Source organism: Phalacrocorax aristotelis, chromosome 2, assembly GCF_949628215.1.
Source record: "Phalacrocorax aristotelis chromosome 2, bGulAri2.1, whole genome shotgun sequence".
In the NCBI taxonomy this organism is placed as follows: Eukaryota; Metazoa; Chordata; class Aves; order Suliformes; family Phalacrocoracidae; genus Phalacrocorax; species Phalacrocorax aristotelis.
The window spans coordinates 120,699,463-120,723,432 of record NC_134277.1 but is presented as its reverse complement, the minus strand read 5'-3'; the positions used below and the strand labels follow the sequence as shown (position 1 = coordinate 120,723,432).

Genomic DNA, 23,970 nt, shown 5'->3' with positions numbered 1-23,970 from the left:
CATTTCTTCTTCATTTTAATATCCACTTGGATGGTAGCTCTAACTACCTACTGTAGCTGCAAGATTATCTTTAGCTGCTAGTCCTTTTAAATGTCTCAATTTGTATTTCCTTAGATTGTTTTCAGTCCGGAGTCAACCTTTGTTCAGAGTAGCTATGTCTCTAAGTCTCTGTAATCAGAAATTTCCATTCCTTGAGCCATGTAGCTGTTTGCTTCCTACTTTTCAGGCTCTTACTGAAGGAAACTTCAGGAAAGAAAAAGGAAATTTCAGTTGGTACTTGAAGAAAAACTCACAAAATCAGTTTTTTTCCAGTAAAAGATTATTACTCTGGATATTAACATTCCATTTTTATGGTCTAGGTTTGGATCTCCTTGTTTGATGTTACTGTATCTTAGTATACCTATGTAAAGCCTAGATTAGAGTATAATGGTTAGAATTGTACCAGTTTTTAATAACCATTGATTTTCTAATCACAAGTTGGCATCTTTAACACAGACTTCACAGTTTGATCCAAACACACCTTCCAATTTTCACAAAGACATTTTTTTCTCCAGGTTTGCTGAGCACCACTAGATGGATGTTTACACTGATACACAGATAGGCACATTGTTGTCAGTGATTAATCTCATCCTGGACCAAAATAACAGACATTCTAGAGAAAATCAAGTTTCAGTGCTGTATTCCTGATCTAATGCATGACAAATGGCTTTGTAAGATGGTTTATGTACAGGGTAGAGTTACATAGACACAAGCATTCTTGCTTGCTTGGCAAGGCTGGTACATAATCTGATCAGCTGTAGGACCAGTGAGAGGCTCAAGAATGCTTATGGATGACAATATTTAAAAACGTTGCTTGATAACAATGGAAAAATTTACTAGTGACTATCTGCAGTCAATAGTTTTCCAAAGACTTACAGTTTTCACCAGATTATTTTTATGAAAACGTCATATCACATACAAAAATGCTGTTGCCTTTGAAATGTGAGTCCCCTTTGCATAGTGCATCTAGTAAAGGAAGCATCAGTATAATTTTGTCACAGAAGAATAATGTATTTTGCCCAGAATACCTCTCAAAAAAAGCAAACTGCTTGGGCTATCCAAACAAATTCAGCCTGAGGCAAACACCTGCCGTGCACATTTTTATATCAAATGCTTAAAGTTTGGCAAAATCTAAAGAGAATCTTCTTTAGAGGCAAGCAGTATCCTGTTCTGCCTATAATAGTATCTACTTCCTTTTATGTGATCAAGAACCTTGCTGCTTTACTGGATTAAGTATACTGAATTAAGCATGTGTTCAAAATGCAGAATACATTTCTTATGAATAATTATAAATTTGGAAAATAAGAATGAAACTTTGTTCATAGAGGGTGTGACTATTTGCATTCTCAGGTGTAAAACAGGAACAGTTATATTCAGATTGGTTGAATCTCACTCATTAAAAACAGCAGAAAGGAGAATTAAGTTTGTAATCATAACCCAAGATAATGCTAGCATGTAGTCACTGGCCAGAAATGGTAACTGAAGCAGTCCAAGTAGTATGTTATTGACCAGGAAAAAGCATCGTGACTGAGTTCCATGTGCTGTGCACTTTGTATTCTTAATGGATCCACATGCCATTTGATGTTTAATCAAGTAAATACCCCTAGTTTTGGGTCCACTGTCAAATATGTCTGTAATCTGCATTGGTCTAGTCCTATGCAGCTTGACTTTGTAATAAAAGATAAGGAAGTGAAAATTTTGGGTTCCTGTGAACTGCCAGGCAGCAAAAGTAAAAAACATTCTGGTCCAAATAAGATACAGTTCCTTCTCTCTATGTGGGATTTTCTTTCAATTTTCCTTTTGTTTACTATATAGAGAATCCAAATATTGTGATAACATTGATTAATGAGGACCTAGAAACAATACCACTGGAATAATGAATTAGGCCTGAATAGGCCTCAGCTTCAAATATTATCATATGCTTTTTATCCCATGTTGATCCCTCAAATAAAAAATTACATATTAAAATATAAGCTTAATTTCAATTGTATTACTGCAAATCAGGCATGAATTTAATGAAGTATCTTGATTTATCATAACAAAAAACCAGAAGGTTAGAACAGAATCAGACATCCTGAATCATAAGCTTCCTCTCTAGCAAGGTAACAATGGCAGCTAGTCCACACCTCCTTTTCCCATATTTACACTGATATTATTGATGATATTAGTACCATATATAAACAAGGAATTAAAGAAATATAGAACCATATGCGCCCCTCTGCTGTGCGGCACAGAGGGGAGCCACAACACAAGAGAAGGAGACCAACAGTGAAGCCCCAAAGTAGCAGCATGGCAAGAGCAACTCCTTGACAGTGTCATTCATTGTCTCCAGCAGCCCACAAAGGTGCCTCTCCAGCAAAGCCATCAGCACATCTTCTCTTCATTTGTAGGATGAGGACTGGGAGAAGTCACTTGCTGCAAAAATTGTCCCCTCCCAGCAAAAACATTCCAGTACCTCATTGAAAGCCATTGCTCCCTCTTGCAGGATGAATTTTGTTTTGATGCTTGCAGAAACCCCTACAGGACCCTTTAATGGAAGGTTTTTTTGTGGGGACTAACAGCTAACCTGTATCAGCTGCTGCCATGGCAGGTGCAAGAATGACAGAAACAAGGATCATGGTGCTTCCTTTCCTTTTTGAATCCCCAAAATCAGGAGCTAGCTTGTCCTTTTGTTTCCTTTTTTTTTCAGTCCTGCTCCTACAGCAAAGTAAATGTCAGAAACAAAGTGAATGTCATAAAAATATCTGGCTACAGTACATATTCCTACACTTTGACCACTTGAGAAGCTGTTACCTTCACTGTCAGCATTTGGCTTGATGTGTTGAGAATGTTTAGGAACCAGCATGTTTCTCAAATGGAAAAAAAAAGCAATGAAAAATGAAGGAGTTTGCAATGTCGTGTATGCAACACACGCATGCCATGCCTACTTAAGTCTCTACATGTGATCAAAATTTAAAAGATAAGGAAAAGCAAATAACTATGTCTATTACATGACAGAGGAGAGGATTGTTGTGTTAATAGTAGGAGAGTCTGAGGAGTGGCTAGGGGTAGACCCTACCGTTGAGTCATGAGGTTCAGACAGGACCCCCTTGCTTTCTAAACTCCTTCTCCGAGAGGAGTCTAGGTGCGGCTAAGTCCAGTCTTAGTCTCAGACTTGGTCAACGGTTTATCTTCTAAAGATTGTATATGTAACCACCCATCAGAGTATTTGTTGTTAGTAACTAATTGGGCAGCTGCCCTGGCTGGTCACATTCAATGAGAATGATCACAGCTAGATTAATGAATAGTACGATTTATTAAAGCAACAGATACACAGGTTCTTTGGGTTACCGGTGTTAGGATTGCTGGTTACAAGACACAAACAAATACTAAGAAAATGAGTAACGCTGCTAGGCTCAAGTGCGTTAAGCAAATATGAAGCGACTCTAATGCATTGGAGATTGAAAGTGAAGCTATAGAGAGGTTTCTGAGGTTTCCCGGGGAAACACTTGGTATAGCCAAGTGCTCAAATCTTACCCAAAAGCCTGCCAATGTGGGGGGGGAAGGAGGCTCAGCCCGTCGACTGGTCCCAGGAGCCAGAGTGGTACGTGATGGTATCTTCCCCAACACCCCTTTTCTCTTAACCTATTTTATACTATTTTTAACCTTTCAGGTAGAACTTGAGTGACTCTAGTCATACATACCTTTATTATGATTGGTGTAAAATTTCCTTTCTTTGCCCAGTGAGGGGCATTTTGGGATGGAGGTGTGTTTTGGTATTATAATGATAAAAAGGACAGCATTTTGTCAAAAGCATGACAGACTGTTGCCTCAGGGTAGCAAATGTGCAGCGTACCAGCTCCATGGTACCGCGAGTTCCCATTTATCACAGAGCCTGGCCAAGCGTGCAGTGTACCAGCTCCATGGTCACAGAGCCCAGCCAAGTGTGCAGTGTACCAGCTCCATGGTCACAGAGCCTGGCCACGGTGTCTCCACACCGTTCCACCCTCCGGACAAATCCTCTTAGAGTTCTCCAAGTTCTCCTGGCATTGCTGACATCTAAGGTTATGAGCCTAGGGAACTTCCATGTAATGGGTTTCCCACCTATCAGCTGCACCCTACCCTGCAAGCTTCTTCCATGCTGTACCTTTTCTAAAATCATAAGTTTAATGTCTAAGTCACCCCCAGCAATTATTCCACGAGGATCTAAGGAAAAAGTATCAGTGCCTGCAGGATAGAGAGGTCATGGCAAAACCCATGAAATCTACAGGCTGCTTTTGGGCTAGGAGTGCTCTTTAGCTGGGTTACTCAGGATTTTTCTGTTTTAAATTGTTCCCTCAGCTAAGGGTCTGAAGTTGACTCAGGAGATTGCATGGCCCCTTCTAGGTTAGTGGGTCCATCAGTTTATTCTAAGCTTGCAGGTAACCTTATTTCATAAAACTGTTACTTTCTCATGGATGTGTATTTCTGATTGCATGCATAAATGTTATTTATGTTGCAATTAATATTGTAAACTTAATAAATATTGGGTTTAGGCTCCATTATGCTAGGAACAATAAAATGTATTCAAAACATGAGTTGTAGTAGATGCAGGGGTACTTAGGATAGTAAGAACAGCTATCCCGGACTTCTAATTTCTAAGTGGAAGTGGCTATTCAGTTCTTTGAAATGTGAAACATTAGTGAAGGTTGTATTGGACACCAGCCATTATAAACTATCAGTTTCTCAATAAATATCATAGTAGTTTTCAAATAGCCAAACCTCAAAATTTTTGAATGTCTTTTGGTTTCCTCAAGACAAAAAAAGGGATAGCTGTTGAACTGGATAGCCACTGATCCCTTTCACCATTCACTGATGAATCTTTCACATGCCCTCCCAACCACCATTTTCCTCATCATGACAACATACCTTGCAATTATTTTACCTTTTTACAAAAATGAGAATTTTGATAATCTAAAAATAGTTTGCTACTTATTTTGTTTTTCTAGGGCTTAAAGTAAGTTGTTTTATTAAATTGTCATAAGTTGTTATGTTTTTCTCCTCTCTCACCTGCATTCTTTTTGAGACTCCAGAATGGTATCAAACAATGTGAGATTTGAAAACAGTTGAATTAACAGCACACCCACAGAAAGAGATAAATTTCAGGGAAAAAAACCTCTCAAAACAGGAGGAAAGGAGCAGTGGTGCTTAGAAAAGGTTCTCCAAACTGGAAAACATATTCCCATTTGGGTTCAGGTTTTGGCTGTGATTCAGACTGATACTTTTACATATTTGCCACTGAGTTTGTCTACCTTCCCTCATGTTATTTTTAATATACACTGGCAAGACTCAAAAAAATTATGTACAAAGATCTGTTTTAGTATTTTACAGCCTCATTTACAAAGATGCGGCGTACCCACATCTTCCATAGAATCTAATGGGACTTATGGAAACTCAGTATCTCTGAAAATCAGGCCATTAATTTTGAAAATGTGCATTAATTACTCTCTAGGCTGTAATAGCTCATTTGATATTACTATAATCTACATTCTTTTGAAAAAGTGTATTTTTCACCTGGTACGCTGCGCTTGCTCCTAAAGAGCAGTCATATCTTATCATGTAAAAGCTTCTTTATAACTGATCCAATTATTGACCTGTGGCATTGACCTTAATGAAATGTAATATTTCCAAAGGAATGGTACAATCCATTGTGTTAATCTGGTTGACAGGCATACTCTTGAAGGCCTCATGCTAACAATAGCTACGGAATTTATTGAAATAATTAACTTGATGAAGCACAAGCACCAAGCAATAATTTAGGTGGTTTAAATTTCCATTTTCTAAATTTCGACTACTCTAGAGTATGCAGCAATCTTTGCAGAATTTACCAAAACCCACAGTCGTTTCCAAAAACATTCCGTGTTGGTAGATTTTCTGATCTCATTAAAACATTTTGCTTCCAGACCGAGACCTGCCATGCCATGTTTGAGAGTTCCAAATACTTGCAGATTAAGGAAAAACTGATACCAGTCTTAACCGTCGATTGTAACAATAAGTACTGTTAGCAAATAGCAAAAGCCTATCCAGGAAGCACTCCCACTTTGGATTGTTTCAGTTAGGATCTTTCGCACCAAATGCAGTTCCTAGGATGTTATCTTTTCCGTACGTCTATATAAAATCCTTTTTTTAAGTAGTGTCACTCTCAGGCGCTGCATTCAGTGCAATTTAGTGCTGTTAGATGCTTTCATGTCACATGCTTATAGCTAGGTAGATTAATAGGATCTTCTATCTGGAAATTTCTTTCCTGTTATTGTTCTCCCTGAGCAGTTGATGGCTAAGTTAATTCTCTTTAGTTTTGTCATGCACTAAAGCACACATTGCCAAGCTATGATAAGCTTTACACGGGGAAAAAAAAAAAAAAAGCCCTGGTGTCCGTCAAAGTCTTAAACTTGCATTTTAAACTTTGGCCTGACCTGATGTGCCATTCAAAAAGCTTCAAAAGATTATTTTTTTAAGAAAGGTTCAATATGTCCCGAGGCTATCGCTTTTGAGTTAAACTGGGTGAAGTAGAAATATTTTACTCATCAGCTTTGCAGTCACAGAGTTTGCCTCAGCTAGAACAAAACTGCTGAGGCATTTAGAGAAAATTAACCCCCCATCCTGGCAGCCAGATGCGACTGGTTTCTGATGAATGCACATGAGTGGGCTGAAAAACCAAGAGAGTGTGAAATTCCTGTCAGGTCCGTACAGCGCAGAATGGGCTATTGACTGCTTTCTATATTTCCCTCCATCATTCTTCTTGAACGCTGCCATTAATTTCCTCTCCTACTCTGACTTGGGAATTTAATGTTTTTTTCCCTTTTTTTTTTCCTTTTTTCCCTCTGACCCCCCACCCCTTTTCCTTGCCTGCCCCCCCCCAACCCCCACCCCTCCCCGTCCCCCCGTTTTCCCGCCGGCAGCTGCGGGCGGTGCAGAGGCGGGGGCGCGGGGCGATGGCAGAGCCGGGGCGGTGGCAGAGCCAGGGCGGCTGCTCCACCCGGGCCGGGCTGGCGAGGATCCAGGCAGCCTCTCAGGAGAACGCTCAGAAAATATTAGCTGTGCAGGTAGGTGATTGCAGGGAAGTCGGAAAGATCATTCTGATCTAGATTGAAAAGCAAATGATGGGTAGTGTGATGAAGCATTAAAACCATATCCCATCAGAGTTTTATAAATTTTTAACCTCTTTAATAAACTGGAATTGCATGAAGGATGAATTCAGGAAGTTAGCACATATACCACGCGTGGTTTGAAAAAAAGGGGGAGATTAGATTTATTTCTCACAAACCTTGGAGAAGATTATTATAAATACATTGGATATAAACATTTGAAACACAGAGCGGTATTAGCGTCACTGCTCTGTTGTTTTACAAGACGTTACTGTGTCCTGTTTTGTGCAAATATTATTTCCATGGTAAACAATATTGCCATTTTCACTATATTCATATTTAATTTCTTTTATAGAAGTACCATACCTTCCTAGCTCAGTTGTATGATGACATTCCCTTATTTGTAAAAAAGCAACGTTGGGGGTTATGAGATTTAAAAATGGATTCCAGCAATGTATAGTTTTTCATTTTATGACTTGTTCCCCAAATATATGTATTTACTGGGGAAAATAACTATTATGTAATACAGTTCGAATGTTCTTTTTGCCTGGCGCTATGGTACCTTATTCATATTTCTGTAAAGCTGCTCCTTTCAATCTCTTCCCATAGTTAATGGCCATAACCAGATGGCGTTTGTGAAGGGTTTTTAAAAGACTTAAGTGAAAAATTCCTTCAGACTTATTCCTTGCAAAAGAAGTTATGTTGCTGATGCAGCCTTAGCGCAGCATAACCTTGTTTTCTGATTTTTAACAGTCAGGCTTTGTTGTATGATTGCAGAAACAATTTTATTACATCTGATTACAATCTGATGCATGAAAGTAAAAGCTAACTTGAACAAGTTCTAGAATTCCATTAAGCTGCATCAGCATCATGATGTGTTTTCAGTATCTCACTAAGAGGATTTTTATTTTAAAATTCCAAATTTCTATACATGTTCTACTTCTGTAAAAGATTTAGAAAATCCTAGTCGTATTAAAATTAGAAAGTAAAGAAAAATAATTAAGACAAAAACATAATCAGATTTTATACGATTTGTAATACTCAATTTTATGGATTTTTTGGGGGTGTTACATGTGCTAAATATTGCACATGTAAACAGATGTGCAAGTGTAAACAGGTAAGCTGGGCACTACACATTTTTCATTCAAATTTCTCATTTAGCATTTGAAAAACTGGAAAAGCTCCTTTTTTATTTTTGCGGGGGATAGCTGGGATGATGTCTGTTCTCTCCTCTGTTCAACTCCTCCAACAGTGAGTGAAGAACAGAGGTGATCGATGTGCAGCCTAAAGCTCATGAATAATAATAGCACTGCCATGGAAGCCACAGGTGGCAGCTGGTTTCCTCACACATGAATCTTTACATTAATCTAATGTTACACAGGATTTTAATAGCTGTACTGTGAACTTCATATACAACCGAACTCTTATGTCAATAACTAGTCCACCTTATAATGAATGAGTTTGGCAGAAATCCTTCACCTTAGCATAAATTTTTCCACGCATGCTGTTCATGCTGAGAAGCCGTGTCTGTAAATCTTGTCACCCTGAACAACTCAACTAACTAGAGATGGGCCTAAACAAAGCTTGTAAGCTTGTAAGTCCTGGCAACATTTGGGGGTGTTCAGATCTGAGTAGGTCAGACCTACCAAAGACAAGATTTAGTTCAAAGCCCGGACAACGCTCTGTTCTCTCCCTATCTGCTTTCACTATCCATGACATCCTTTTCTGATATTCTGATCCTCTTCTGGTGTTCTAATGTTATTGCTATGTTTTTATCCAGTTTAACTGATAAAAACTTACTACTAAAATAGTGAAGAAGAAAGAGATATAAAATTAAAATGGAAACTAGTTCAGCTAAGAGCAATTACCACAGTGTGTAGAAGAGTATTTCTTTTCAGCAACATGATATTTTTATATTTTAGAGGTCTTGGCAGTGATTTATTTATATATGGTCAGGTGTCATTGTTTTATCTGTGTTACTGTCAGATCAATCTATCCTTCCGTCAATTAAGTTCTTCTACTGATGACATTCAGCATAGTGGCACGCACATACAAAATAAAAGCTGGCAGTCGTTCCTCTCCCTTTTCTCTCAGCAAGAAATACCCGAGATTGTTGTTCTTAGCAGCCAGCTTGCATTAAAGTGTGAGGATGAGAACCCGCTGTGCTGAGCAGTGTGCAAGTGTGCAGCAAAGTGGTGATTCCCACTCACGAGGGTTTGCGTCCCAGCAGCTACCTTGCCAAGAGCAAACAGGAGCAGGTGAATCACAGGGAAGAGTGAATTAGAAGAGGCAGTAGACACAGTACATTGGCTGCCTAAGTGTTTTCTAATATTTTACAGAAGCCATGACCTGGGTGAGATCCAAAGAGAGACTTAAAAGCAGATAATGGAGGGGGTTTTGGCCTTTTCACCAGGTACTTTTTAACTAGCAACACTCTCCAGTTATACACAGCAATGGTGTTTTGGGAGAAATGCTATGTGAAAATCAAGAGCTGCCTCAGACTGGAAGATAGATTTGACCAGTGTTTCATCATTACTAGTCTACCCTGCTCAGCCTATTTTTAAAATTCTAGAGTTACCTTCCAATCGCTTCCAGTGGTGCAGGTGGACCATAGCACCTGTAAGACTTTGTGCTTGAGAAGGACAAACTGTGCCTATAATAAGAGGATGACACTGCCAAAGCCATTAGTGAGGAGAATGTTTCCATCCCCAGGTATTGGTGGAGTTAGTCATCGCCTTTAATAAACACCAAAAGAATCAAAACTTTAGGAGGGATCCCACTTAGAGCAAAGTGCTTTTGTTAATGATAATTTGAAAAAAAAAAAAAAAGATGCTTGCAATTAAATCTCCCTAAAAGTTTTAAATGAAGAGAAGGGCTTTACAATGATGGCAAGCTCCTTTGACATCTGGCCTCTCAAATTTATTTCAGAAAGGATTTATTTCATAATTCAGATACGCAGTCCCAGTCCCAATTTCTATCAGCACCAAACTTGGTCCTGATGCCAGAGATTTGCTGTTGATCATCCACCCTGCTAGTTAAGCACAGATCTGAGCTCGCTCTTAATTCCAGGCTTCCCTCCCTGTCACACTGCCAACACATGCCCTTGGGCTGAGCCGACTGGCATTGGTAATTGTACTAAACCGAACTGGGGTGCTCAGGCTTAGTGCAACGCAGGCAGTGTGTCCCCTGGAGCATGCAGCTAATGTACACATCCCCAGAGGGGATGCTGCTGTCCCTGGAAGCAGCAGGCCATCACCATCTTAAATGTCCTTTGGCCAGAATCTCTGCTTTGCCACAATTATTTGTAAGGTAGCAAAGGCAAAGAGTCCCTCGTTTACCTTCCTGGCTCTCTGTCCAGCCTTAGCACCGGCTGTACACAGTTTTGGTCTGCCTGGCCCTACCCAGCAGCAGTGCTCTTTGCCAGGAAATCGTAACCAGAACTCGCTGCCTTCTGGATGCACCTCCTTTTGTCCCTCTATGCTGAGAAAGAAGACCAAAAAAACGTTCTTCAGAGTGTAGCAGAAATGTGTACATGCTTACTGAGCTCTCACCGTGGCTATGTGACTGAAGACACGTCAGTATTATCCAAATATGTGAACCATAAAGTCAGAATTATGGCAGTCAACCTCTAGTAAATACTAAGTTTTCCCGTTTTTTTGCTAAGGGTCGTTAGTCTATATTGTACGTGGTGACATTAATAAATTTTTTTTAAAAGAAAATGCCTTTTTAATTTATGTTAAACTTCTTTTATTTCAATCAAACTTTTAAATATATATTCCCTGTTTTTTGTCATAATCCTTGGAGCCATTTTGGTTTTTCAACATTTAATATTTGCATTGGAAATAGGAATGATCAACTGATTACTTACTGTCGTATGTTTTGTGAATATACTGTCAGAAAATGAAATTTTAAAATCAAGCATTTCAGTTGAGATATTAAAAAAAGTGATGAGATTATTCCATAGTAATAGCAAAGAATAAATATGTTGGCGATCAAATCAACAGCTAGAGCAGAGATCAATGACTGAAATGATTTATACTTTCAATTTTGGCCTTTCATCTATTTCATTTTTTGTAGAGCAACGTGCAGGACTGTTTCTTGGACAAGACTATTTCATCTTCTTATGCTCTACCTTTCTTCTAACCCATTTCAAGTTTTAAAAATTCCTTTACTGCTGTCTGATTGCAACCAGTGGCAGAATTTGAGGCGTTAGAATTGCAGTGCCTGAAGTGCACTAGAAGTGCATTAGAAGTGTGTGAGCCCTGCTCTGCTCTTCTTTCATTCCGGGCAGTTTGCATGCATGCTTAATGGCTCTGAAGAGAGACTTTGTTTTTATCATGGTAGTCAAAGAAAGTTCTATGAGCTCCATCATAGATTACACTGACTCTTCACGCAAACTTAATTGTCTTAACAGTTGAAGGACATCCTATGTGGTAGGAGAGGAGGAAAGACTATTGCTGAAGTCAGCGACAGCTTTTCTTCAAGTCAGCCTTTGAAGAAATGTGTCAGAGGATTGTGGGGAAAATTTCACCATCACAGTTGGTGCAGTCTCTATGCCTTAGTTTGCTGGAGGATTTCAGTCTTCTACAATTACTAAATACATTTTTAAATCCAGCAGAGACTAATAAAAGTAATCTCTTTAATGTAGAAAAAATAATAAAAATGTAAAACCTTTTCTCCCAAAAGCGTACAGACAAGGTATGTGTTATGTTAATGACTTTTGTTTTCTCAATAATGTTTTGGAGTTTCAATAACTTGGCTCTTGAGTAAGTTCAATTAGCTATCTAATTGCAAAAATGATATATGATGGCAGGTGTAGCTTTATTTAGGACTGTGGCTGTGCTTTAATCCTGACAGTCTTCAATTTAGTCCATCCTTTTAGATGATTTATCTTGACTATAGTTCTGCCAGAATTATTCTGGGGGCCAAAGTGCTAACAAAATAATAGCATCATTGCTACCCTCACTGTAACTTTAAAGCATTTCATATACGCTTTTTCTGATGGTGGCATGACAAAGGTACTTTTTTAATAAATGCAAGATTATTGGCTTAATTTTTAATAGATCCGCACCCTTGATAGCCATTCACACTGATGCAAACTGATATAAAAATGTATCATCAGGATTTAGAGTTTGGAAGCTTCTTAGTTGTTAACAGTTTTACCCATTTTCATTAAATGGAAATTGCTACATAAGGAACAAAGGAATGAAGCATCAAGGAACGGTCTCTTTGACTGGGAATGCTGTGATTATTTGTACATTTTCCACAGTTTTACTCAAGTTGCTTGATTCCACTGTACTGAACTACACCGGTTTACACTAGAAAACAGATTTGATCTATTTTGTATTATCTTTATTTGAGCGATTTTGCAGGGGTCATCAGGGAAAGGACTGTTCTTTTTACTAAGGCTTTAAAACTTTGCTGAATCTACTGTGGGCGTCTCGGTGGATACTGCTTCTTACTGGAGGAAGTGTTTACTGACACTGCAAAATCCATGGGTTTTGTGGCATCCTGTTCTGTTCTACCTCCTTACAGGAAAGAGCCAGTGCAGTTCCACTAAGGTCAGGACCAACTATAAGCCTGCGTTTTAAAAGGAGTGTTTGCCCTTTTGCTTTCTGAAAACGACTCATTCTTAACTTGCCTCTTAGCTGTCGGTTGGTAGTCAATTTAAGTACACCCTTTGTTCTTTAACTTGTTAACACAGGTGTGTTATGGTGTCCCTCAGGGCTGGCGCTCTTCAAAATCTGTACGCCTTTTATTTTTCTTTGTTATGGGTTGAGTTATCGCCATTTATGCTGATTACGCTCAGTTGTGCCTTTTTTGCCTGCTGATTTCACTTTAGCAGTCTTGCTGTTTCTGCCTTGTCTTGGAGACATATGGGGCTGGATGACAGATAACTTTTCTTAAGGGGACTTGGCTACACACCTTTTAATTAGTTCTAAGCTTTTGTATTTAGTCACATTTATTCATAGTAACCATTTAAAATGTTGACGTTAAATTTTGCGGGTTTTATTATTAATTTATAAAATATTTATTTTGTTCAGTTAAGGGGGAATTTAGACCAGCTATTTTTGCTTCTGCTTATGGTGGTAATGTTTCAAAAAATTGAAACATTTGTTACTTAATTATTAGGGTTCTAAAGAAGCATAGAAATCAGCATCCGCTATATAGTATCTAAAAACATATGGTTTTCCTCTCAAATGCTTATGAATTTTGGATAATAACATCTGGAATTCTTCAAAATATGATCTCACATTTTATTTCAATGCTTAAAGTGATTATTTTTGTGTAGATTATTCTAGATTGAGTTGATGACCCTGACAAGCATTCACCAAAATCTTTGAATTGACTTACCATGTAGGTGTAGTGTCAAATACAGCTGCCATGGAATAGATAGACAAAAAGTTCATGACCATATATTTTGCTGCTGCATGACAAGAGGGACCCTGCTAGTGAGACAAGTGGAAGGTAATCTCAAAATAAGCCTGATTCATAGAAGAAACTAGAACCTGCTTTTTTTCTTTACCTTCTTTTCATGGTCTGTGGTTTTGCTTATTGCACGGCAAAACTGATGCCTTTATTCTGACATAATCTCCTTTACCATTTCTGAAGGGAAGTGTCCATATCATTTGGCACAACTCGGCTGCATTTAAGTTTTTATGCCACTTGTGCTTTAGTGCACTAAACTTCTTATGCTTCGCATAAACTCATTAACTTTCAAAGTGTCTTGCCCACAGGCTGATATAACCGTGAACATTTCCTGGCATGTATAGGAACACCTAGAGTAGCCTCACCTGGCTAATTCTTCTATGGCTTCACATGAAAATTTCACTATATGAAGTAAATGTGATATTAAGCAAATGGTTTAGGAATGTGGTTGTCACCTAAAAGCTTTAGTGTATAGTAGGAAGATAAAGGCAGACAGTTCTGCTAGTTGCCCATTAATGATGGAGGCTAGAAGATGGTCTCTGCAAACAAAAAATTAGTCTCATAGTTTTTTTAATTAACCTGTCCAGGATTGCTGTGGTGATCAAATATTTAGTTTGCTTGCAGGTGTACATTTTCAATATACAATTTTTTTGCAGAAATACGTAAAAGTTTTTTGACTACTAAAAATTGTGACCTAAGAGAAAATGGAAGGATGACATCTAATCTAGGAGATTTATTTTTATTTTTCTCATAAAAGAAGAATTCCTAAGAGTTAAATTTCTTCAGTATTCACCACCACTTACTGGAATACGTCTCCGTATATTACCAGAGTAGCCGTAATTGTCCACTTTCTTACACTTTCTTACATCCAGACACAGAAATGTCTTAATTTAAAATATGCCGACTAATAAAAATGTACAGATGCTTTAATAATGAAAAACAAGCTTACAGCATTAAAAGTTTACTATAAGTAACTTGACATCTGACTTTAACTGTTGATGAGATTACTGGACGAACGTCATTTCTCATTGAGCAAAAATTATTCTCCCATTAAAGAGAAATAGAATCCAGAAATGCAGTCTATGAATTCATATTCTTTCCACCTGTAACTCTAATAACTTAAATTTGTGGGCCAGGCACTCAAAACTTCAGTCAAATATGAGGAACTGGCAAGCTTATTAACTCTGCTGCTTTTCTTATCAGCAGGGCTACTCAAACTAGTAGGTCTTAAAAGGCAAGAAAAGAGAAACTGTGTGACTTCCAGCTTCTTAAAAACTGATCCACTGAGTCATGCCACTGTTACACCAACCTTTAAGCCTCAGATTATTCTCTGTACTCCTGACAGAGAGATTCTGAGTTTAAAACTCGATGGAATAAAAATGTGCTGAAACACTTTATCATTAATTGAAAAGTTTTCAAAAAGCAATAAAGTTGTCATCCTTGATGCCTTTTCCAGAATTTGAAGAGTACTGGATTTCTATTTCTTGGAGTAGCATAACTTTTACTTTTTTAGTTGAATAACTAAAACCTGTGTTGAAATGTTTATACAAAATTAGCTGAATTAAGTTTATAGAAATAACTGCAATCCTAACATTTCTAAATTGAGTACCTTGCTTTTGTAATCGTAATAATTTTCTTCCAAGATATTTTTTAAAACTTTAAAATTTCCAAGAATATAAACCACCATATTGACACTTACCTTGTTCATCAGCAGAGTAAGTGCCCATACACTTGTCTGCCACTTTAATGGAGGAAATAACAAGTGTAGTAGGCTGTCGTCTATCTCTTATTCAGTAATTTATTGCTTAGACTTTTTATCTAATCGAAGACCTCCCAGCTCATAGTCTCTGCCTTTCCCAACCCAGTGCCAGTGCTGCATCTCATCCCAGATGAATGTCAGACCTCTTTGCATCTGCCTCATTCTCAGACTGCTGGCCCAGCCATTTCTGCTCTCCTCTCAAGCCCGTTTTCCAGCCATAGCCTCTGGCACTGTCTATTGATTTCCATTTTCCTCTGTTCCCTTTTTGCTCCCTCAAGTTCCAGTCACTATCTCTTTTTTCCCAACCAATGGTCACCTTCTTCCACCTTCCAGCCTCTGAGACCTGCCAATTCCAGTCTCTACCCTCACCTGACAGACCAATAATAGTTTTCCTTCTCTGCAGCCCAATTTTATCTCCTCATAAGACTCCTCTGAATCTAACTGTTGCTCCATTTTGGCTCTTGTTCTGCCAGATTCGAATCAAGCAATATCCTCCTCCTCCAGCATACTACTGGGCAAAATGAAAGCACAGGCAGGTAACCTGTACTCTAAGGCCCCTAGACCCAACCCAAGCCACAGCAGTCCTGAGATACTACTGCTGGAGAAGCCTTACCTATTGCAAGGCTCAAGTTTGTCAAAATGTAGTTTTCAAAGTTACTGAGCTCAAGCTGGCATTTACCAAGCATGGAAAACTGTATTTTGTTGGCAATAGGGTATGACCCATTTCTGTAATTTTTGAAATTTACCAAAGAAATCAAGCATTTGAGCCCAATGCCTACTTTTTTGACAAACTGTAAAAAAAAAAAAAATCATAATGGAAGGTATAAAAGCAAATGCTTGGAAACTTTTGTAATATGCAATGCTCTCAGCCCTACCTGCAGTTCAGAGGAGTCCTTTCTATTAAAGAAAAATTAGCTGAAGTGGTTTAAACACCAGTGGTTCAAAATCTAGCCATAAAACATAGTTTGGATGTACATTATGTTTCTACCAGCTGTGCTGAGAGATACCTGTATAGCAACAGAGTAAACAACTTTCTAAATACTTCAATTTAATGTAAAATGCCATGTTTCTGAGACTCTTATGCTAAAATACATATTTGGGTACTGGGTTTAAATTTAAGGCCAAATTATAGGTAACATTGAGGTTTATGATGATGATTGTGTAGCTCATGAAACGCTCTTTTGAGTCTTTGGTCAAATGTGACAAACGTCTCCAAGGTTGATCATTTGGATCAAAAGATTCCCTTTGTAGCAAAACCAAAACAGTTTTGCATGCACTTCCTTCTTCGTGAAGCCAATGGTAGTTTTGAATGACAAGCAAAAACAGCAATGAGCCGACCAGTAAGACAGCTATTCAGTTCTTATGTGTCAAAAAGAAGAGGAAACGACACTTCATAGATTTGCTTTTCCAGCAATTGACAGAAGCCTTCAGTGTATAATTAAGAAAAGTTAAATAAAGCCCATTTTTAGGAAGGCAAGATTAAGGATAGGATTTATGAAGTTATACTGTTGCCAAATGAGCAAATGTTTAGCTCTGCTTTTATAAATAAAAGCTAAGAAATAGAATTTCTTTATCCAGTACAATAAGTAAAGAATCAGAGAAATGACATTTTAAATTAATGATTCAACCCTGCAACATCACTTTGGGCTTCCTGAAGTTTAGTATCCTCCTTCTACCCATTTTAAACATATATCAAAACACAGGTATAATGATGAACTGTTTACATGTTGAAAGCTCCTTTTTGGCAGCTCTTCTGTTTTTGTCGTTACCTGAATTAATTATGGTGGTTCAGAACATCTCTAGTAAACATGCTGATATATCATAGATTATAAACTCATCTACTGAACTCTTAACCGTGGTTGCAAAGTAGATTATTTTATTTAAAGACAGCAGTTTAAAAATTTAGACATTTAATTTAATTATCCTCTCCCAGAAGTATAAGAAGAAATCAGAATCCTAGTGTGAATAGCATTATACTTGCATAAGAAAACTTACAGGAGCATTTTTGCCTCAAACTCAATAATTTTATTTATAATCACTAACTATGTTTTTGTTTTACAGAACCAGTATGATTTGGAAAAAGAATAAAATTGCTTTTAAAGTACAAAAATAATTATGAACCACTTGAAATGTAATGTCTGTATTTTATTTCTCATCAGAATTCATTAGTGTGTAACATCAATAATTTAGCCCATCATTTGCCAACACTGACTTGGCTCAGTAGTTCAATCATGTAACCCTGTAAACTCACTTTCCATTAAAATGAATGTTGCTGACAAAGGATAACTAAAGAGATACTTCATTTATTAGCTAAAGAGATACTTCATTTATCAACATTTTTAAATTAGGAGTTTGGGACCACAGACACTTAGCTGGATAAATTATTCAAAGGAATCTTTGCATTAGGCCTAAAGATGTTTGTAGAATCAAATACAATGTTATCCAGAATTATAACTGACTTTCATTTGTGTAACATGTAATTCGCAGTATACTATTCCAGAAACCAACAGAGCCACCTGCAGAGAATCAAATGACCTACCAGAATGAAATCCTGACTGTCATGTGCAGAATTATAAAATGTGTAATAGTTATCCCATATCTTGATTGACTCAATCAAGCATTTCCCATGGAAAACTCCTTACAAGAAACTTCTTGCAACAGGCACTATAATCTTCCAAAGTTACATCTGAGGTATTGAATGCTTTGTGTTATTTTACTACGAGCAGCACCTTCTAATCCACTCACTATCTTCTCCAAAGGCATCCTTTACAAACATTCAGGTTTCAGATGTGGTGTCTGAGCTTGTTGGTTCTTCAGCCTTTTTCCTAGCCGCCTATTCTTTCTTACGAGGATGCCAGCTTTGTTTTCTAAACTTCAGTCCTTTTATTTTTTTGCTAACATACCACAACTTGGACATAAACATTTCTTTTTTGAAATAAATAAGAAGCATGTGAGGACAAAGTTAGGAATAAAATAAAAACCTCTCATGTCATGTCTTTTGCCTATGCCTGGGAAGATAGATCAGGAAACCAAATCCTTCCTGAGGACAAATCCGTAAACATCTGTCATAGGATTGACATAACATGACTGTCATCTGTCTGCGTACTCTGGAGGGCTGCTGCTAGTGGTACAGAAGGAACCAATTAAGGACAAAAGCAGAAAGTGAATAAAAATGTTATAATACCAGTTTGGTGTGAGACACAACATCACTGTCCATTCCCCTTACTCTTTTTTGAGTGTATATGGTTTCTCTTGAAAGTATTCCCATCTTTACCCCTTTCTCAAATTTTGCATTGGGGGTATTCTTAATCTTGAGGCAAGAACCACTCCTCCTTTGAGCGATGCTCCAAGTAAATCTTGTTGCAGTCTCAGTGCTCACAGACTGTTATAAATACGTTCTTATGATACTCCAGATTCAGGAATGAGGGATCAAATTTAGGTCTTCATTTGCAAGTGTTCTCATAGGAAGTATTTCTTCTGAAATGAATGGCTTATTTTCTCTGAGCCTGAGCACTGCGGTAACTGAGCATGTATGCGGTAGCAGAGCAGAAATATGTATTTGAGACAGAGGAAAAGATGCTAATTCAGGGGACTGAGGAGCTTTGCACAAGGAAATCTTTTCTGTAATTTTTTCTCTCTTTTTTTGTGAGGGGAGAGAGGGGTGGAAAGGATTATGCCTTAAAGAACCTCTCAGCTCTCCAGAACAATTTTGAAGAAAATGAGAACAGAAGCAGTTCTCTTTTAATAGTGCGGCATTTCTGATGACTATAATATTTAGCTTTGCTACAAGAGTACGCAATCTGTATCATCACTTGACTCAGCATCACTTTGGCGCTCCTACTGGCACCGGAGCAAAAAGCTAAGAGTTGAAGACTCAAGAAGAACAGTTTCTTTCTCACACTTAACTCTCCTCCAAAACTCTGATGGGTCACAGCAGTTTCACTGGGTTGCTTTAGCATGCCAGCTTGTCACAGCTATCGTGGAATTTTACTGGAGCGTTTTATTTATCTATAATAACTCCAGAAAATCCCCTTTTTCATTTGGCACAGATTTTTCAAAGCTATGAGTTTTAGTTTTATTACAATTTCTAAAATAAGAAAATGAAAGAGTACACTAAACAAGGAGATTTTTAATGCTATGCTTCACTCCAATTAACCTTTAGGGACTAAGAAGTCTTGCAAAATAAAAAACGTACTTAAAACTGGTCTCATTGAAGTCTGTGATGTAGTTAGGCTGAGTTTCTTAGATACAAGACTATTTTCCTCAGGGTGAAGACAGAACAATCTGAGCCAATAAACACACTCTGACTATGTTGCCTTGTTATGAAACTTCTATTCTGAGGGCTAAAGTTGCATCTGTGTTTTAAAAGTAAGTGTTGTGGTGATATTTTTGTTATAATCTTGATGGCCTAAGAAGGTAAGCAAGGCAGATTTGATAAGGCAAGACACTGTCTTTTATTAGACTGGAAAAAAAGACAAGCTTTCGAGTACACAAGCCCTTCCTATTAGCGTCATTTCTTTTATCTTTGGTAACTGTCAAGGAGGGTGTCGAGCATTTTGTTCTCAGTTTCAATGATATATTCATTGATAATCTAATTATCAGTCAGTTTAAAATGTATATATATAATCATGCAGCAAAGACTTCCACCTGTATTCTGGTCTTTCTTAGACCTTAATATCTTATTTAACTTACTGTAATAATAATTCTCTACATTTTGTAGTGACTCCTCTGACCTATACAGATGATGAGTCTAATCACTGCTGCTGTTTTATTATTACCCTTCTTTTCTGTTTGTTTCTCATTCTTTTTAACTCCTACTTCTTTCTTCTTAACAGATCAATTCTGAAAGATAGGGAAAATTTAGAGGAGATGAGGAAGGAAATTATTTTACTAGATAGGTCAGATCAGCATTTGAGATTGGCAATCTAAAGCATGATGATGCACTCTTCTGAAATAATTTATAGTTTTGCTTTGGTTTCTCTAGTTTTCTCACTTCCATATGTCTCAAGGATAAAAAGCCATTTGTCATCTTTCTTCTACTGATCATCAAAGAGCTGAGATTGTCCTGTATATAATACATCAGAATTTTTCATTGCTTTATAGTCCCTCAGACAGCATATAATTCTGGGGCCCAATCTGTAATAGCCTGACAGTGTCAGTGTCACCCTGACAGCTACGTTGCTGCCCAGTAACAATTCAGGTTGAGAAGTCATTCACTTTAGCTTCACCAGTATGATTTCTGCCTTACCAAGACCAACATCCAGAAAAAAGGCCTGTTTGAGCTGCCATTTGATTTGGAATAATTTAAGAAACCTTTTATGTAGACTTGTGTCTTTAAATAGCAATTTACTATTGGGAAATACTGAAGATTTTTCCTTTTCAAAACTAAAATAATCTTTTATTGGAGCAAATTAATGACAGAAGTACAAATTATTTTGGAGCCAAATCAACTTCCTTTGGGAGCAAGAGAAGCCTGTGAGGGGTGTGTGGATACCCCCTGAAGCAGGATTTGCAGTTTTCAGTCCCTCCTGTACAATGGAGACAGCTGCAGGCTTGGACAATAATGTCCTTGGGGACATGAAGGAGAGAAACCTGAGTGAGCCACTCCATGACTTTCCCCCTTCCTGCCACATTCCTTGACCTTGAGTAGTAAGTACAAGCTGTCTTTCTGGCTGCTCAGCCTTAGAGACAAGCTTTGACATCTATTTTCAGGGAATATGAATGAATTTGCAAAGTTGTTTCTGGATACATAGCTCTTCTAGCTGTTTCTAGGTTAATGCAGAACCTTCCTTTCCTAAGTTTCCATTGTGCTACAGGGACAACAGGAGAAATATCCAACACTCTGGAAACTCGGATGCATGACCCTAAGATTACAGGGAGGCCTTCTGAAATTGAGCGATGATTGCTGAAACATGGAGAATTCTGGCAAAAATTCTCTTCAGTCTTCTCATCTGTCTGTTCTGGGATAGGAAAATGTTAGGAAGAAATGTTGCATATGTTTATTCTGCCTTTATACTCTCCCCTACATAGTCTCTCATCATGACCATTGCTGGGAACAAAACAGTGGGTTAGATGGACCATTCGTTTGACTCTGTGTTGCAGTTCATATGTTATGGTGTTACGGAAAAATGAGACCCTCAACACTAATGTTGCTGGCTTCTAAGGCAATATATGCATTTTCCAATTTGACAATCACATTTTATTTATAGCACTATTATTATTCCTATGTTTTTCTGCATAGTTTTCTGATTATCTTGTTGGTTTACTGTATCTTCATGTATTTCAGATATTCTGCATCTGCATGAAAGGGTGGTTTGCAACTGCTATCCTTTTTTCCACTCAGGAAGCACATTAGATTATTTATTTTTGAGGAACTCTTTTCTAAGTAACTTTAAAATGTACCATATGAGAGAACAAGTTTGTACAAAATGTGAATCATAACTGGCTATGTACCACACCTAGGAAGAAGCTGATTCTCCAGGAGTTAATTTAAAAATACTTCCAAGTTATAATACTCATCTAACAATAATATTTGCACATCTAAACTAAAATGTTTGAGGATAAATCTTCCAGGAAATTGAGCTTCAAGTGCTGTTTAGACAGTTGTTATTTGACTACAGGCATGACGTTTCGAGAAGGAATTTACAAGGCCAAAGTGCATGCCCTGTTCTCTTTTTTCCATTCTTTCCTCCAGCAAAGGAGTCCTTCTAGGCCTCCAAAAAGGACAACTGTTGTAAACTAGGTTTCATCAGTAAAAGAATCAAGTTACTCACCTCTTTTTAAAGTTTTCAATATGGCTCAGACATATCTACATGTCATACCTTGCTGTTCCTGCAATAAGTTAGGTAGAACAGCTGACAAATGAAAAGGCACTAAGGGCAATTAAGGACTCGGGGCCTAATTTTGATAGTTTTCTGTATTTAAAATCCATTAATTTCATTACAGTTACACCTAATTTACATCTGTGTGAAAATCAAGCATTAAGTTTGCCTTGTATTTTTAGTCTTTATTTCTAATTATTTGAGAGCTACTAGTACATAATACTGTCAGACTAATGGAGCAAACTGAAGATGAGTGACCATATCACGTCTTTGTATATTTAAAATAAATGTTTTCAGTTTCTGAAATTAAATAATGGGGGTTTTTTTATTGAAACATTAATAAAGCATATGACCATCATAAACTTAATTTACTTAGTATATTTTATAGGCACTGTAAAATGCAGGTTCTTTCCTAACAAACTGAATATTTTTAGGGAAAGGAGTGGAAATTTTCCCATGACACAGTGCTTCATAAGCATGTGAACAAAATGGCAACTAGAATACAATTAAGAACTTCCTCAGTTACAATTACACTGAGAATCAAACTGCTGTCCCACTGAAGTCTACAGCCTGATTTGAGAATTCATTTTACATTAATGTAATCCATTGATTTAAATCATTCGTGGAAATGAGATCAGAGTGCACAGGGTTTTTTCTTTTTATTTCAGTAGGGACAGAATACATCCACAGCTCTCAGATTTCTCAGCATCTGGAAGCCCAGATCCATGTTAAACCTTGGCCCTATACAGACATGGGTATCATTTTGTCAATGAGCCAGTACAGAAAATTTTCCTTTGAAATAATTTTAATCTACTCTTAAGTGTTTTATTAAATCTATTTTGAAATCAAGTCAGTATCATTAATAAACTATCATTTGATGATTACTTTTCCCACGTGTAAACATTAGTTACTAAAAATTACATTCAGTTAAATTGACATTATATGTTAGTCTTACCTTCATTTTATTACGAAAAGACACTACCTCAGATCCAAATAAAAGGTATTGATACTCCAGACAAGGTTGTCTGAGTGGTGGTTGTTTTAGTTATTAAAAAAAAACAACAAATGAAAACAAAACAACAAAACAATGGAATTGTTTGACTGTGCTCAATTCCAGAGTGTCTTTAGAAACCAGAACACCAAGAAAAGTGGCACTGGTTCCAATGCTAGCTTCTTTACTGAGTGTAAACTTCAGCAAAATCTTGTAAAGTCAAATCAGTAAGTCAGTGAAATAATCTTACCACTCTTTTCCTTTTCTGTCATCTTTCTTAAGAGTTTTGTCCATTTAGAAATTTCACCCCAAATCTCATTACTACTGCATTTGGCTACAGCACCATTACACCCACACCTTTCTCAGGGTTAGTGGCCCAGTACCTTTACTTTCAATTTACATTTACATTTCTCTCCTCACCTCCACAAGCATACAATACATTCTCCCATTTTTATACTCTTGAGAGCACCTCTCTAACGGGCTGCACTGCTGTGAATAGTCCCCAGGTTACCCCAGACACGCTGAATGAAAAGCACACACAGAGAACAATGATGCTACAATAGAGTATGGTGAAGGGGCCAAGAAGGGCTCACCCTTATGATCCCTCCTGCCTCTGGGTCAGAGTCTCTGGCCCTGGTTTATTTAACAGCTATAATGTTGCCAATGTTTGCCAAGACATGTTTTTCAGACTTAATGTTGTCACAGGGAAGGAAATTGCTGAGTATGCACCAGAGTGTGAATGGGTGGATGATACCCAATGTGGGTTTCCCCTTGGAATTTGAATTCCTACTGAGTACTGACTACCTCTTTGGAAAATTATTATGAGGA

General features: G+C 37.6%; 1 protein-coding gene across 3 annotated transcripts in view; it reads left to right on the top strand.

The window, feature by feature from the left end:
- The window catches only part of CCDC178 (coiled-coil domain containing 178), a 193,726-nt gene that overhangs the window by 166,293 nt on the left and 3,463 nt on the right, over positions 1 to 23,970 (top strand). For all 3 annotated transcript variants that reach the window (XM_075084950.1, XM_075084949.1, XM_075084951.1), the window contains one exon: positions 6,957 to 7,100. In XM_075084950.1, coding sequence (XP_074941051.1) covers positions 6,957 to 7,100 — 144 coding nt within the window. The remainder of the gene's footprint in view (positions 1 to 6,956; positions 7,101 to 23,970) is intronic.